Below are 17136 nucleotides of genomic sequence, written 5' to 3'. Positions count from 1 at the left end.
AGGATTTTTACTAAGGTAAGTAGTGTCGTTTTAATTTTTTTCCTGAGATGTTAGGATTCTACTAGTTTGCCCATATTTTGCTGCAAGCTCAATATTGTCGCATTGTTTTTCTTTTTCAAAAAATTTCGCCCCTCCCCGCCGGGAGAAAATGTGGATCCATCAGGTTTAAAAAGGTAAAGGTTAATTTTTGTTTATCTACAGACAAATGGTACTTTTTTCAAAATACAACCACGCTGCAGTTATGAAAAATTGACATTTTTAATAGGGTATAGCATAAGATACTAGCCAGTTTCGTTAACTCTAATACAATCATAAAATAATACAATCATAAAACAGTTTTTTTCGACTCAAAGTAAGAAGCAACGTTAAAACTGAAAACGAAAAGAAAATATTGAGCACATGAGGGGGGTTGCCCCCTCATCAGCTCCGCCCTTATGACCAAAGTTTTTTTGGTACTTTAAAATAAATTTTCTTGCTGTTCTAATTAAGTGACCTTTGTGTTTCAGAAGTTGTTATTAAAGAATCAGTACTAGGTTCAAAATTTATCGTAAAGGGTGAGGTTTTGAGGAGGGGGTTCCCCCTCATATAGGTAATAATTTCCTTTCGTTTTCAGTTTTAATGTTGTTCTTTACTTTGAGTTGAAAAGTCTTGTTTATTTATATTTAGTTTCTGACCCTTTTTTAAAAATAATGTCGGGAAATCTGGCTCCACCTCCACGAAAAAATCTTCTAGACAATTTAGTCCTAAGGAAAATTTACCTCTGAGAGTTTCCCTTAACATGTCCACACGTAAAATTGAGTCGGTAAAGAGAAAGTAAGACAAATAAAAATAAAAAATTGACATGTTTAATAGGGCACAGCATAAGATACGAGCCAGTTTCATCAACTCTGATACAATCACAAAATAATAATAATAAAACAGTTTTTTCGACTCAAAGTAAGAAGCAACGTTAAAACTGAAAACGAAAAGAAAATATTGAGTACATGAGGGGGGTTGCCCCCTCATCAGCTCCTCGCCCTTATCACAAAAGTTTTTTTGGTACTTTAAAATAAGTTTTCTTGTTGTTCTAATTAAGCGACCTTTGTGTTTCAGAAGTTATTATTAAAGAATCAAAACTAGGTTCAAAATTTATCGTAAAGGGTGAGGTTTTGAGGAGGAGACTCCCCCTCATATACGTAATAATTTCCTTTCGTTTTCAGTTTTAATGTTGTTCTTTACTTCGAGTTGAAAAGTCTTGTTTATTTATATTTAGTTTCTGATCCTTTTTTAAAAATAATGTCGGGAAATCTGGCTCCACCTCCACGAAAAAATCTTCTAGACAATTTAGTCCTAAGGAAAATTTACCTCTGAGAGTTACCCTTAACATGTCCACACGTAAAATTGAGTCGGTAAAGAGAAAGTAAGACAAATAAAAATAATTTTGTTTAGGAATTCTGGCAAGGCTCCCCAGTGTAAAATTTCCCGAGAAACTTCTACTTCCTCTCCCCTAAAAAAAAACTTCCTTCCCCCATGAAAAATTCGTCACGTGGAAAATAACGCCTAGCGAAAAATTCACCCTTCCCCACTCGAAAAATGTCTGCACATTTGACAATAACAAACGCTCTACGTACACAAAGGGTAAATTTTATAACTCAAAAACATAGTTAATGGACATTTCAACATTGCTGAATAAAATGATTCTCTTGATAATTTTGTTCGGACGATTTTGGAAGGAAAGGGCAAATGGAAAAAGACTCCGACATTAGAACTGACCTTTTGATATTCTAAATTTCTAAATTCTAAATTTACTTTCAGTAAAGAAAAAATCTTCCCTTGTCAAATTTCAAAATGCCATATAACTCGACAGCCTATTCTATTACCTGAGATCCAAATAATACATTGCAAAAACATTTTAGGTGTCGTGTAGCTATTTTGTATGATCATTTGTATTTAAAATTCACGCAACAGCAACATTAACCTTAGTATTGCCCATTTGGTATACTCACCTCCGTCTATTCATCTGAAAGTGGACTCTACCGCTATCTCAGGGGTGCTTGAGACTCGTTTCAAGGACATCAGAATTGCAAGGGGGTAGAACTGCAGAGTTTAGGGTATCTTCGCTATTTTGGGAAGGTTTTTAAAAGGTGAATAAGACGTTCAAATACAATATTGAAATAAACAGAGGCCACTTTCCATCATCTGGCGTGCATCTCGTAGTGCCACACAAATCCACCACACGTGCCACAGTCCCCATAAGTTTTAACAACCACGCTTGACACACTTGGCACACACCTCCTGATGTACGTGATTGTTGAAGTTATGTAATTCCACACTAGAGGCATTATTCTTCTCAAAAATTGTGTCACCAATTAATAAGAGAATCATAAGCTAAATCGACAACAATTCTGTCGTGTTTTGGCTGACAGGCAAACCAAAAGTTGAAACTATTCAAAAATGTCCCTGTTCTCAAGCGTTTTATTTTCTCTGGTCAAACCAGAAGTTAGGTGAGTGCAACTTTCAGAAATGGATCTATAGCCCAAATTACAGGACTGTCCACCAAATATGGTGGAAAGTTTTCAATCCCTATTTCTAAGGCTTAGGAGATTGCGTAGAAGCAATGTCCAGACACCTGTCAAGTTTGGCAAATAAAATTCTTTCCTCTTAATTTTGGGTTTTTTTCCTTTGAAAAACAACAAGTGTGATGAAACATCAAAGCAATTTATCAATGACATACCCAACTACTATTACTACTAATAGCTCACTGCATCAGTAAACCACCCAAGGCCAACACAGCCGCTCCCCCTTTATCCCAATCTGTTCAGAACTTCACAATTTACCTCCTCCGATGAAATTCCAGTTGCATTTAAATCTTTTTATAACCTCTTTCCACCCCCGTTTAGAAACGGCTATCTTTCCGTCGGGTCAAGATGGAAGAGAAAAATGCGCATTCTTTGGCAATCTATTACGCTTCATCCGTAAAACAGGACCTAGCCATTTTAACCCTTCTTTCATTATAGCATTTCAATGGACAATTCTACTAAAAGGTTCTCATACATGTTGGCGTAACTTTAACGTTTCAATCACGTATTTTGTTGCCTTTTGTTCTTGTGTTCTTTTTCACTAGTACCAGAACTCACCGGCATCAGTTAATCTCTAATTATGTTTTGAGCCCCTGCTACTATTGCAACTAACCACCCATTACACCAACAAAGCCGCCAGCGGCTAACACAGAGTTCTCAACTTCAATTTATTCTAGGCTTCACTCTTTACCACATCTGGCGAAGGTACTATTTCCATTAAATAATTCCTTAGTTAAATAAAAAAAAAATTAACTGAAAGTAAGGAGCGACATTAAAACTTAAAACGAACAAAAAATATTTCGTATATGAAATTACCAACGCCCCGCTCTTTACGCTAATGTTTGACTATTTCTCTCAACTCATCTTTTTAAAACATTAAATAACTTTAGCGTAAAGAGCGGTGCGTTGGTGAGGAAGCAGCCCCTTTCATATACGAAGTAATTTCTGTTCGTTTTAAGTTTTAATGTCGTTCCTTACTTTCAGTTAAAAAAAACTTGTTTTTTTTATATTTAATTTCTGAACGTTTTTAAATCAATGCATGTTTTGATTTTGGCTCTCCGCAGAGGAATAATTAAAACGAAATTTGCATATTTTTTTGGGGGGGGGGGCTAAATGGCTTTCTCATAAATTTGATCGAATGATTTTGAGAAAAAAGAGCGGGGGAGGAAGCCTAGTTGCCCTCCGATTTTTTGGTTAATTAAAAAGACACTAGAACTTTTCATTTCCATTAGAATCAGCCCTCTCGCAACATTCTAGGACAACTGGGTCGATACGATCACCCCTGGGAAAAAAAAAAACAAAACAAAAAAACAAAAACAAACAAACAAATAAACACGCATCTGTGATCTGCCTTCTGGCAAAAAATACAAAATTCCACATTTTTGTAGATAGGAGCTTGAAACTTCTACAGTAGGGCTCTCTGATACGCTGAATCTGATGGTGTGATTTTCGTTAAGATTCTATGACTTTTAGTGGGTGTTTCCCCCTATTTTCTAAAATAACGCAAATTTTCTCAGGCTCTGAACTTTTGATGGGTAAGACTAAACTTGATGAAACTTATATATTTAAAATCAGCATTAAAATGCGATTCTTTTGATGTAGCTATTGGTATCAAAATTCCATTTTTTAGGGTTTTTGTTACTATTGAGCCGGGTCGCTCCTTACTACAGTTTGTTACCACGAACTGTTTAAGATTACTACGAACTGTTTGAGACCTCTTTCATTCAGAACGACCTGCTTTTAGTTTGGCCCAAAATAGGTGTGCAAAAAGCCTAACCTTTGGAAATCTGCCCAGTGGCGTAATTTCATCAAAATTCTGAGGGGGGGGGGAAGTAAAATTGGAGCCATTTTTCCCAATTCAAGTGAAAATAAGAGTGAAAATTAAAAAAATTAGGGGGGGGGGTAAAGTATTTGGACAGTGTGAAGTTAGAAAACAATTCCTACTATGGTTTATTATACGCCGGAAATTTGAAAGGAAAAAAATGTATACCATTAGGTTCTCCATTTGATGCTCTTTTCAAATATAGCAATCGCTGCCGTTGCAATAGCGTCTCTACCATCCACCCCTCCCCCTAACCGGACCAGATATACGCCTAGGCTATACACAAAAGTTGCTTATTGATGTTTATTTCTCATCAACAGTTGATTCATAATGCAAAATAAAGCCACTTAAGCAAAAACAGAAAACTTTTGTGGATAGTCAAGGACTATAAGCCGCATCAGGGGGACAGAGGAGGGCTATGGCGCAGTTACGGTTTTATATTAGAGCAGTAAGTGGAGAATGTACATGGTATATTACCTATTTTCTTATCTGATTCCTGTCACATCATTACCTTGAATCAGTATTTCTCAGTGTTTGGCACGGCTCCCTGGAGCACCGTGGACCGCAGTAATCTTGCATTGCCTCCACTTCTTTAAACGACCCTTATTTTAGCTTCAAGTGGGATGATATTAGCCTCCTTTTTGTCTCCCCTGTATTTACTGAGGTTGAGACTTTAGATCCTACTCTGCTGTTTTGCCAAATGAGGCTAAATCAATTAACACTTTTTTATCTTTTAGGCTAAACTTACCTACCATCCAGAGCCATTCAAAGGGGGAGGGAGCAGGGCAAGCTCCTATGGGCGCTGTGGTTGGGAGCGCCTTGGCTGGGGAGCTGACCATTGATCAAATTTTTCACTTTGATTCGGCTTTTGTTTTGCTTATATTTGAGCAGGAAGGGGGCGATGTAATTAATATTTCCCCATGCAGCACCAACCCTCGGAACGGATTTATCCATTTCGGCACTTGAACCTCTCCTCCCAATGTGAAAAAATATAGCCCAAAATAATCAATTTATATGTTTTACCGTTTCTTGATTTCATCAGAGTTGATTAAATTTTAGGGTGCACGGGTTGAACCAAGAATGACACACAGCAAAATGGATGGGAAATACATAATTTGGGATATATTATTTGCACATTGGGGGAGGTTGGGATAATGTATAGTGGAACGGCAGTCAAAATATTTTAACAACTATTATACTGCATATTATGAAGTAAGAATTGTTTTCTTAACATGTTTCCCTCTGAACAACCCCAGTTCTAGGCTTAAAGCCTACCTTAATTTCAAATAAACTAGATCAAATTTGAAAGAGGATGGTAGGACAGCCATTCCTAGGGTCGGTGGCGTCCGGGGAAAAATTAATCACAGCATCCCCCCTCCCAAGTCAAATATAAGCAAAACAAGCCGAATAAAAGTGAAAAATTTGACCACTGGTCAACTCTCCAGCCGTACCCCCAGCTACAGCGTCCAGGGAAGCTTTCCCTGGTCACCCCTCCTCCTTTTGAACGGCTGTGGATGGTAGGCAAATTTAGCCAAAAGCTAAGGATGTGATTATTCATTCAGCCTCATTTTCCAAAGAAGACTAGGCCTATTCTATTAGGCCGAGGAAATAAACTATCAACCTCAACAAGTGCAGGGGAGACAAAAAGTAGCCTAATACCACCTCACTTGAAGCTAAAATAAGGGCTGTTGAAGAAGTCCTAGGGGCAAGGCAGGCGTGGTAATCTACTGAATTTTTTTTGGTAAAATTCTAGGGTCAATGTTGATATTACCAGAACAATTGTTTAGGGTCATGAAACTATTGTTAATAGATGCATTTTGACTTTTTGAACATCTTTTCTCTTGCAAAACTACCGCAACTCACCGTTAAGGAGTTATTCCGGCCCAAATATTCTTGTATTTATACATACAGAATTGCAATCATTTCCGTTTCGTTGATCGGATATTTGAAAATCGCGAATCTGTAATAGTTTAGAAACAAATATGGGCTATATATTTGCACATTAGGGGTGTGGGGGTAAAGTGTAGCATATATTAAATGCGCAAACTAACCATTGCTGTGTTTAATATATGCTATGCTTTACCCTCCCTCCCCTCCTAATGTGCAAATATACAATAACTCCATAACGGTGGGTTTCCGGTAGTTTTGCAAGAGAGAAAAGATGTTCAAAAAGTCAAAATGCATCTATTAACAATAGTTTCATGACACAAAAAAATTGTTCCGGCACTGACCAAAGGAACTGCTAACTGACAATTAAGGTAAAGGGTCATTTTGTCAAGATTTCGATAGGACCTGTCAAGTAGACTAGGCAAGTTTCTTTAGACTTGGAAGTCAGAAGAGGGTTAGCATTGGAGCTTGGGAATATCTTCCCGGAATATGTTTTTGGCCCTGGATTTATTACTGAGAGTTTCATTTTTCCCCAACCTTAAGCCTTTCCAAAATAGTTAAAAACAGCAAAACTAGAATTTTACCTTTTTTTCAGTGGACTCCACAATAAAGAAATGTTGGTAAAATTCTAGTTAATTGACTTCTTGCTATCTCAGAAAGGGTTTAGGCTAGGAAAATGAAACTTTCAGGGATGGGTCTACAGGCTAAAGTATGTCCTGTGAAGGTATTTTGAAGCAACTACCTCTACTCCTTCTCCCTCTAGAAGGTCCTGACCTTTGATGACCTTTAAAAATATGTGTGTTATAAAAGTGAAACCTTGCAAATTAGACGTTCTGCTAAATTGAAGTACAACAAAATTGTTTTCAGCTTCATAATTTTGCTCAATTCCATTTTATAAGGTTTTAAAGATATGCAAATACATTTCCTAAATCTTGAAAAAAAAAACATTGATATGGCTCAAAATCCTACTCAAATAACAGGAATTGCATTTTCAGAACTAAAGGCAGAAAAAAAAAACAACTAGTAACTGAAAATTAAGGTAAAATGTTGTTTTGTCAAAATTTCAATATGTATAGACCTGTCATGTAGGCATATTTCATGGCCCTCTAGAGAAAGAAGGAGTGGAGGTGGGTACTTTAAAATACCTTCTCGGGACAAACTTTAGCCTGTAGACCCATCCCTGGAAGTTTCATTCTCAAACCCTTTCCGAGATAGCAAGAAGTCAATTAACTAGAATTTTACCGAAATGTTTATTATTTGATAATTTGTAATAGCTTTCAGGGAATGGTCCAGTGTCTAATCTAGGCTATATTCCGTAATGTCTTTTGAAGTATATTTAACTACCTCCCCCCCTTTCAAGGGCATTTCTCTTAAGCATTAGAAACAACGGAGAACTAGAGATAGGAACCTGAAAATGGGGAGTAGCCTAATTAAGGCTCTGTCATTCCTGAAAGTTTCTTAGGCTATCCCAGCTCTACTAGAACTTGTCTAGGCTACTTTCTAAGACACAAAAATTCCCTCATATAGACTAAGATTTTAACTTTTTTCCTGTCCCTACTGGGAGAGGGTCGAAGCTCCCTATGAAACAGAAAATGGATCATTAGAATCTGTGATTAGGTCTATAACAAAAATTAAACTTACATTTTTCATGATTTCGTCACTGACCATAGGCTCAGGCTCAGCCCAATCGACTGCTACTCTCTGCTCAAACAAAAGAATTTTTTGTGGCAGCAATTTGCGACGTGCCATCGCTGCCGCTTTATGGCTCTCATATTCCACAAATGCAAAGCCTCGCGATTTGGATTTGTCAGCAATACCAGGGTAGCAAATGACATCAACAACTCCTTCCGTAACTCGAGATATTTCATCAAAGATTTCTTCTCGATTTTTATCTTTAGGTAGGCCCCCACTGAACAGTCTGCAATTATCAATCGAAACAGTGACTCCTAGACGATAATTGGGACGGATTGGAATTCTATCAAGTTCCTTCACAGCCCTGGCTACCGCCTCCGGGGTTGAATAAGTTACAAAACAAAAGCCACGATTTGTTCCAGAGAAATCCATCATCAGCCTCATTTCATAAATAAATCCTACTCTTCCAAAAATCGGAACTAGTGTATCTTCGAAAATATCTCTCGGAAGCTTGCCAATAAAAACTTCACTCCCTTTGGAAGGAGGGGGCCCCATCCAGTTTGGTGGCGGGCCGCCATATATGCGCTGACCATTTTCTTGAACCAGCTTATACCCTGTTCGACTAATTAGCTGCAATATACCAGGGGTCTGATATTCGAACACTATCATTCACGATTTGAACTACCCTTCTTATCCAGGGCTGCCAAATTTTTTTCAAGGACTGTGTCATATTTTTTCCGAAAATGTGCTTTTTGTGTCATCTCAGATTCCATAATGTGTCACAAAATGTGTCATATTTTTTGCTACAAGTGGAATCATATTTAATTGTCAAATCTTTATTTAGAGTTTTGAATATGTAATCTTCTCCAAAACAGTTCAAAAAGGAGTAAACTTAACCTTATCCTATTATCTCGGGATCATGACCTTTTTGTGACGTCATGAAAAAATAGAAACATTCGATTAAATCAATGTTACACACTATGAATTTGTGTCTGGTCGGCCAACGAGGCAATTTTACATTTAAAAAAGTTTTAGGGACAATCAATTCCGACAGCAAATTGAAAATAGACTTTTCGTATGACGTCGTAATCGTAATCGGCTCTATACGTAATCGGCTTTATTGGCTAAGCTTTTTATCAACTCAATATTAAAAACTCAATATCAATTAATTAAAGCCATTCAACCAGCTTCAATCTAGTATTTTTGTCATATTTTTTGGTGCCTTTTTAGGCCAGATGGATTATTCTGAAGGAAAGACATCTCTGGAAATTTGTAATCTTGTCCTAAAAATGGGAGTTGCTGCTTATGCACACAGCTCTGGTAAACTGCATGCTGTTTAATTTTTACTATTAAGTACGTACCAGTTGGCTACATCAAATACTCAAGAAGTATTCAGCGTGCATTTTGATTTGAAATTTCCACCTATCGCTGTTTTTTTTGCGTGGTTTAAATTTTAAATACGGTGATGTTATCTGTTCTGTATTCTGCACTGTTTGTATACTACTGCCACCGTTAGGCAGCGCTATTCCCTTCCAGTAATTTGTAGCTTTTCTGGAGGTAGAAAATTGAAATTTTACTTTTCTTTTATTACCATTTAAAAATCCAGACTAGGATGACAAAAATATGTCATTTTTTTGAAAAATGTGTAATTTTTTTTGAAAAATGTGTCATTTTTGTCGATTGTGTCATTTTTTATTGAAAAATGTGTCATTTTCGTCGATTGTGTCATCATTTCGTCTGAATGTGTTATTGTGTCACGCAAAATCAAATTGTGTCATTTTGACACAAAATGTGTCAATTTGGCAGCCATGTTCTTATCTGAGAGAATTCCCCAACTGATATTTCAAGCATCCACCTGACTCAAGGGAAATGCAACCTTGAACGCTGATTGGCTAATATTTATTGGCGCCGTTCACTTCTAACTGCTTAAATGTCAAATAGAAAAATTTGACCGTTATGAAATGGAGACATTCGAAATAGTCAAATCCTTAAACTAATTTTATTTGAGAACAGCAATAGTCTGATTTGGATGTAGTGGAACTGCCAAATGAAAATATGTATTCTAGACTATTCAATAGGGTTGAAATTTGATTAGGTTAAAGTTTGATGGGAGTAACTATGAGCAGACATGTTAATTTAGCAATGTTTTATGTGTATGTTTTACTGCTAATTCAAAGGGTGCCTGGGGTAGGGAGGGTGGAGGAGAGACCCTGCGTTAATTCTTTACCAAGAAGTCAATAAGAATAGCGAAAGTTTATAATATGAGATTCCAAAAAATACATTTTGCTTGTACTAGCAATTTATTTTTAACCTTTCCCCTCACCAGAGATACTTATAAGGGGGCACTTGACCGGGGCGAAAAATTTTAGGGGGCACACAATTTCAAATAAAGTAACACTTGTAGGCTATTCATTTTGTAATTTTATATTTACTAAATTAAAGTAGAGAGAACACTTAAAAAATGAAAATAGTTATCAAATTGATAAGATAAATTATAAAATTTAATTTTAGTGTTACTCATCAAAACTTACGATCCTGAGAAAATTTGCCTTATTACGCGAGTTGTGGTGTGAGTTTGTTATGGTATTAGTGTTGAAAGAGTTTGGTTTTTTGTTTGGCTCTTTTTTCCTTTTTTTTTCTTTTTCTTTTTTCTCTGCTTTAGTTATCAAACAGTTTGTTGTAACCGTTAGTAGAGAGTGATACGGCTCATTTGTAATCGAAACTCTAAGAAAAAGAAACAACAGAATTCTGATATCAATAAATATATCAAAAGGATCGACTTATTATTCTGATTCCAAATATTTAAGATATATTAATTTTAGTGTTACTCATCAAAAGTTACGAGCCTGGGAAAATTTGCCTTATTTACGAAAAAAGGGAAAAACCCAAAAAGTCAAAGAATCTTAAAAAAAACCATACCATCAGATACAGCGTATCAGATGAACCTAATTTAGAGGTTTCAAGGTCCTATCTGCAAAAATGTGCAATTCTGTATTTTTTCCCAGAAGAGAGATCACGGATGCATTCGTTTTTTTATTGTTGTTTTTTATTCAGGGGTTATCGTATCACACCACCGGCCTAGAACACTGGGAGAGGGTTTATTTGAACGGAAATAGAAAGTTCCAATGCCCTTATTAAGTGACTTGAAAGATTGCATGGCAGCTAGCGCCTCTTCCACGCCCCCTTTCCTTCCAAAATCGTCCGAATAAAAATTTCAAGAGAGTCATTTTATTCAGCATAGTTGAAAGGTCCATTAACTATGTTTTTGAGTTATAAAATTTACCCTTTCTGTACGTAGAATGTTTGTTATTGTCAAATGTGCAGACATTTTTCGAGTGGGGAAGGGTGAATTTTTCGCTAGGCGTTATTTTCCACGTGACGAGTTTTCCATTGGGGAAGGAAGTTTTTTTAGGGGAGAGGAAGTAGAAGTTTCTTGGGAAATTTTAAACTGGGGAGCCTTGCCAGAATTCCTAAACAAAATTATTTTTATTTGTCTTACTTTCTCTTTACCGACTCAATTTTACGTGCGGACATGTTAAGGGTAACTCTCAGAGGTAAATTTTCCTTAGGACTAAATTGTCTAGAAGATTTTTTCGTGGAGGTGGAGCCAGATTTCCCGAGACATTATTTTTAAAAAAGGATCAGAAACTAAATATAAATAAACAAGACTTTTCAAATCAAAGTAAAGAACCACATTAAAACTGAAAACGAAAGGAAGTTATTACGTATATGAGGGGGAACCCCCTCCTCAAAACCTCACCCTTTACGATAAATTTTGAACCTAGTACTGATTCTTTATCAGCAACCCCCCTCATGTACTCAATATTTTCTTTTCGTTTTCAGTTTTAACGTTGCTACTTACTTTGAGTCGAAAAAAACTGTTTTAGTATTGTATTATTTTATGATTGTATCAGAGTTGATGAAACTGGCTAGTATCTTATGCTATACCCTATTAAAAATGTCAATTTTTCATAACTGCAGCGTGGTTGTATTTTGAAAAAATGTACCATTTGTCTGTAGATGAACAAAAATTAACCTTTGCCTTTTTCAAACCTGATGGATCCACATTTTCTCCTGGCGGGGAGGGGCGAAATTTTTCGAAAAAGAAAAACAATGCGACAATATTGAGCTTGCAGCCAAATATGGGCAAACTAGTAGAATCCTAACATCTCAGGAAAAAAATTAAAACGACACTACTTACCTTAGTAAAAATCCTGGCAGTGTATTTCTTCACGAAGGTAGTTTTAACAGGAGCCATAGCTGTGGGCGGGTACCATATTCGGGGCGACATTTTTAGTATTAGGCTATGTACAGCATATCCCGACACTGGCGTGATTGTATTTCTGATGCTTTACATAATTTTTATTGTGTATAATCCCTTTATCTATCAACAAATGAACGGACATCATTTTTATACAATCTTAATAAGGGGGTCAATGCCAGATTTGCCTCTCACTCAATCGGACTATCTGTCTTGGCTTTTTCTACAATTAGCCGTGGCTTGATGCCCTCAACTATTCGATTTTAATTCAAAATCAACGGACAAAGGTGGGAATGCATCACGATCCAAGCTATGAAAACTGACTCAGAACAGGCTATGAAATCCAACCTTATAGTGTCAGTCGCAGTTCAAACTTTTAGCCTTCAGAACAAATGGCGAAATGGGCAAACAATTTAAGAACTTTGAATTTTTCTTTTTTTTTTAACTTTTATATAAGTGGCTTGTTGACAAAATCCGTATGATAAATTAATGCAGAACTAGTCTAAATTTATTGGAGTTTCCTATTGTTGCAAATAATTTTGTTACTATAAATATTTGGAATTAGAACGGAATAGCACTGCATTTAGGGCATTTCTTCTACAAAAAGTGGTTAAGTCAGTGGATTACAGATCTAAGTTTTCCCTTTCATTTAGTACTCCACCTCCTTAACTAGCTTGCCTTTTTATCCTCTGGACCCAGACGACGATCCCTGAAAGTTTCAATCCAATTGAACACCAAATTTAGAAGTAGCATCCACCCTCCCTATTTTCTATTGCAAAACCTATGCGTAAATAACTGGCAGTTCGCATTACTTAGAACCCCTGCACAAGGGGCTGTGGGGGTCAGGCCATTCTTGGAGGCATATTTAGTGGACCTTTTGATTATTTTGAACAAATAGCTACAGGATGGTTGGTCCCCAACCCCCCATTGCACTTCCTGACTGAAAGGCCAAGAAACGGAGATCAGCACCCCCGGTAGGGACTGTAAAGTCTAATGCCGTATCTTTTTTTTCCTTTATTAGATCTATTCATGTTCAATTGATGAGCCTCCCTCTGAAGTTTCGAATATCAAACATTTTTTCTAAATATATTTGGAATGTGTTAGAAATATGTTTGAAAACTTGTATTCTATAAGTTTCTAATCCCATATCAAGCATATGAAGTGGCCAGGAATAAAAAGTATTGAAGGCACATGACCTTTTACTTAGGCCTTCGTCAATGCCTCGCTCTTAACACTAAAATTCGAATTTTGTTCCAATTCTTTAAAATGACCCCTAAATGGCAAAGGCCGTTTAATTAGAATAAATAGCTGTTTTGAAAGTACTAAAACAACCTTTAGCGTAAAGAGCGAGGTATTACTGAGGGGGCAAATCCCTCATATGCTTAATAGTTTCTGTTTGTTTTGAGTTTTAATGTTGCTCCTTACTTTTAGTTAAAAGTAAGGAGCAACATTGCTCCTTACTAGGTTGACTTAGTTAAATTTTAACTAAGTTAAATTTTAACTTAGTTAAAATTTTTCAAACAAGTTGAAAAATTTGTTTTTTTATTTAATTTCTGATCGTTCTTGAAATAATGCTGGGAAATCTGGTATCCCCCCCCCCTGTCTTGGAAAAAAAATTTCCCCTTGAAAAAATTCTCCATGGAAAGATCTTCACGTGTAAGCCCCTCCCCAACCTCCTCCACCAGAAAAAATCCCCCTTGAAAAATTCTATATACTTTCTAATTACAAATACTGTATGTAAACAATGGGGCAAAGCTCATAACTTGTCGCTCTTCCTCCAGGGATTTTGGGGGATTAATTCATCCTTAAAGACACAGTCATTAGATTTGTTTACTATGTTGTACAAAATGGCTATCTCAAAATTTTGATCAGGCGACGTTGGAAGAAAATGAGCGTGGGAGGGGGCCTAGTTGGCCTCCAATATCTTGTTCACTTAAAAAGGTACTAGAACTTTTAATTTCCGTGCAAATGAGCCCTCTCATGTTATTCTAGAACTACTGGGTTGATACGATCGCCCCTGAGAAAAAAAAACGCAAGAAACAAAATAAAATAAACACGGGCTTGAAGGAGGCGCCAAGTTCAGAGCTCTGTACGAAAAGCTTATCATGGGCAAGATTGGAGTTTTCATAACTGTATTGGTATCTAAGCTGTGGTTACACTTGACTGGTTTGCTGGCAGTGTGAGCAATTTGGCTGTTTCAGTGCGTATGTCATGAATCTATGCAAAAAAATTATTTTTTGTTTTGCAGGATCCATCCACCAATTGCTCAATTACTGGAAGTCAAATAATGTTTGCTGTCCAATTGTCCCACAAATAGATTTTTCATCAAGCTGCCTTTGTTTCACCTTTGTTTCGTGAATGTCGTCATTGCCTTCAATTTTTTTTAAGATTTATTATAATAATAATTGATTTAAACTATCTTTACATACATAAAATGAACTTAGAGGAGTGCAAAAATATAGGAAAATAAAATAAATGGAACCAATAAACAAAAAAAAAATCCCCCGGAAAAACCAACAACATCTCAGCTACTTTTGCAACGCAATTAAGCGGTAAGTCGACAGCAGTTTTTTTTCGACGCTTGTAGAACCTATGCGCAATACATTTGTTGTTAATGAGCCGAAAATATTTGCTGTTGATTCAAATATTTTTTGGTGCACGTTACGTTGCAAAAATATATAGGATTTTTGTGCCTTGTGAAAATTCAATTTTGTGATTTTTTTTTTTTTTTGGGGGGGGGAGGGGTATTTTACACAAGCATTTTTTTACGGGGGTGTTACACAACAAAAAACTTAAAAACGCATGAAAAATTTGTTTATATCCATTTTTGTTACGTTTTTCCAAGTCAGACAAACATTTTGGTAGGGTGTTCAAACCCCTTACTCCCCCCTGGATACGGCCTTCTTCATGACCTTAAGGTAACTGTATGAAACACAGCGGCGAAATAAAAAAAAAACATACGTATAATACCCAAGCCACATTATAATCACACCTGTGAATAAAATAAAAAAATACACAAAACTGAGGGGTCAATATGCATTCCGTTCCTTGTCATTTGTCATTGTCGGTCAACTAGGCTAAAAATCCTTTGAAGGTATACACTGCTTAAGCTCAAAAGAATTGTCAATATTTATAGATGTCAACACTGAGAAAATGCTTGATTTATTTGATAGTAGACTGCGCTATATTGATCAAGTTTTTTTCAAGTTTGTTTTTGAATAATGCTTACTATTGATTACTACAACCCTGGGAGGTATGTGGGGTGGGGGTTGGTGAAGCATATGGCTCAAAGTTCGACCCCCCCCCCTTCCCCTGCAGTCCTAAATTTTCTGGAATATCTGGGTAATTCTTATTCAAACTGTCATTTTTATGCCCCCGTCCCGAATAAAATTTCTACTTACGCTTCTAATATAGCCAATATACCATTTAAAAAGATAATACTAACTTGTACATAATGAAAAATTATAAAAAAAAAAGCAAAAGAAAAAAGTGAAAGAACGAAAATAGTTATAAATAGGAAGGAAGGAAGAAAAAAAAGGAGAAAAACGAAAACTAGCAATCGTGCATATTACTTACCTCAGTTTTCTCATTTTTTGTAATAGTACTTGAATGGGGTTCTTTAGCTGCTGGATCACAAACGCCTTTGTCAGAGCCCCTACTTTCATTCCAAACTCTCTTCTGTTTATGATTAGTTTTCTCTAGTGTTGTCTTTTCCTTGAAGTTTGGAATCTCTGACCTTACACCTGCAGTTAAAAAAAAAATGAAAGGTTCAAAATAGCAACACGTGCACAAATCTTTGCAAAGAATGATATATATTATATGCTTGTCAGAAGAGAGGCAAGATGGAGCAGATTTGTGCCATTTTGGTGCTTTTATCGAGGCGAATGCGCATTGATTTTTTTGAATCGGCGCATTTTTCGAGGGGGAAAATCATTCATTCGGTGCATTTTTCCCCTTTCTTACTTCCATAAATGAAAAATTATCTAAACTTCAAGGAAGAAATGTCAATATATGTCAATTAAACTGACAATCCACGGTCGTTTGTTTTTCTCAGTAAAACCCAAATTGTGTTCTGGTGTTAAGAAGGCATAGGGTTTATTAGCCCTAATTATGTTAATTTTTGCTCGTTTTGAGTTTGATTTTGCTGTTTATTTTAATTTCTGTTCGTTTTGAGTTTTATTTATTTATTGAGAGTGATTTGTGATAGTTTTATGCTTAGAAAATTATTTGATTTTATTTTTCGTTCGTTCTTGGCTTAATGTAGCTCTTTACATTTCTTTGAAAAAACTTGTCTTGTGGAAAAAGTTATTTAAATTAACCTCTAAAGGAGGAATCCAAATTCTTGCGGCCCCTAGTTTTTATCAATTTTTTAATTGTCTATATTTATTTATTAATTATTTTCTTCGACTATTTAGTTCTCAGTATGAAGGACTGACAATCAGTGTTGCCAGTTGCTTGGTCAAAAGTTGCGCCACCTAAAAGTGGAAATGTACCGAAAGCTCCATTTTTCTAGTGAAAGCGGCTGCCACATTTTCAACTTGTGCTTTCTTAAAAACAAAAAATATTTCCAAAATTTATTAAGAATAAACGGAAATAGATTTAACGCTGCAAAAAGGATTGATTTAATACTAAAAAAAAATACAATTCGTCCCCTGAGAGCGGTTTTGTCGTATGTGCAACTTTTTCGGGAAGTGGAATTAAAACTGCCATCTAATGTGAAATTTTTTGCTTTATCCGATTCCGTCGACCATTTTATTGTATCTCAATTCTCAACTAGAAGTGCCTCAAATTTAAATTTCTAGCTTACCGTATCTCACATTTTGCCGTTTTGTTAAGAGCGGTTTTGTCGTATCTCATATGGAAAAAATACATGGGCATTTTTGTCGTGACTCCGTCGACGTATACTTTTGAAGAAGAAAAGATTTGGCAAAAGTCTCACAATGAAACACAAACGGACATTATTTACATTTGCACAA

At 36.1% G+C, this 17136-nt stretch overlaps 3 protein-coding genes across 9 annotated transcripts in view; 1 reads left to right on the top strand and 2 right to left on the bottom strand.

Moving 5' to 3' along the window:
• Positions 1–17136, top strand: part of LOC136027568 (microtubule-associated protein futsch-like) — a 682876-nt gene that overhangs the window by 257415 nt on the left and 408325 nt on the right. The gene's annotated exons all lie outside the window — the stretch shown is intronic.
• The window catches only part of LOC136027569 (uncharacterized), a gene marked incomplete at its 3' end in the record, with an annotated part of 143508 nt that overhangs the window by 99387 nt on the left and 26985 nt on the right, over positions 1–17136 (bottom strand). Inside the window, 1 exon segment of the mRNA XM_065704947.1 lies at positions 15737–15903. Within this exon segment, the coding sequence (XP_065561019.1) occupies positions 15737–15903 (167 nt within the window).
• LOC136026800 (RNA-binding protein 47-like) lies at positions 7846–8568 on the bottom strand. Its single transcript, XM_065703499.1, has one exon. The coding sequence runs from the start codon at positions 8566–8568 to the stop codon at positions 7846–7848; it is 723 nt and encodes a 240-aa protein (XP_065559571.1).

Source organism: Artemia franciscana, chromosome 5 (assembly GCF_032884065.1).
Source record: "Artemia franciscana chromosome 5, ASM3288406v1, whole genome shotgun sequence".
Lineage (NCBI taxonomy): Eukaryota > Metazoa > Arthropoda > Branchiopoda > Anostraca > Artemiidae > Artemia > Artemia franciscana.
Note: the sequence above shows the minus strand (reverse complement) of the source record. Positions and strands in the feature narration are given on the sequence as shown.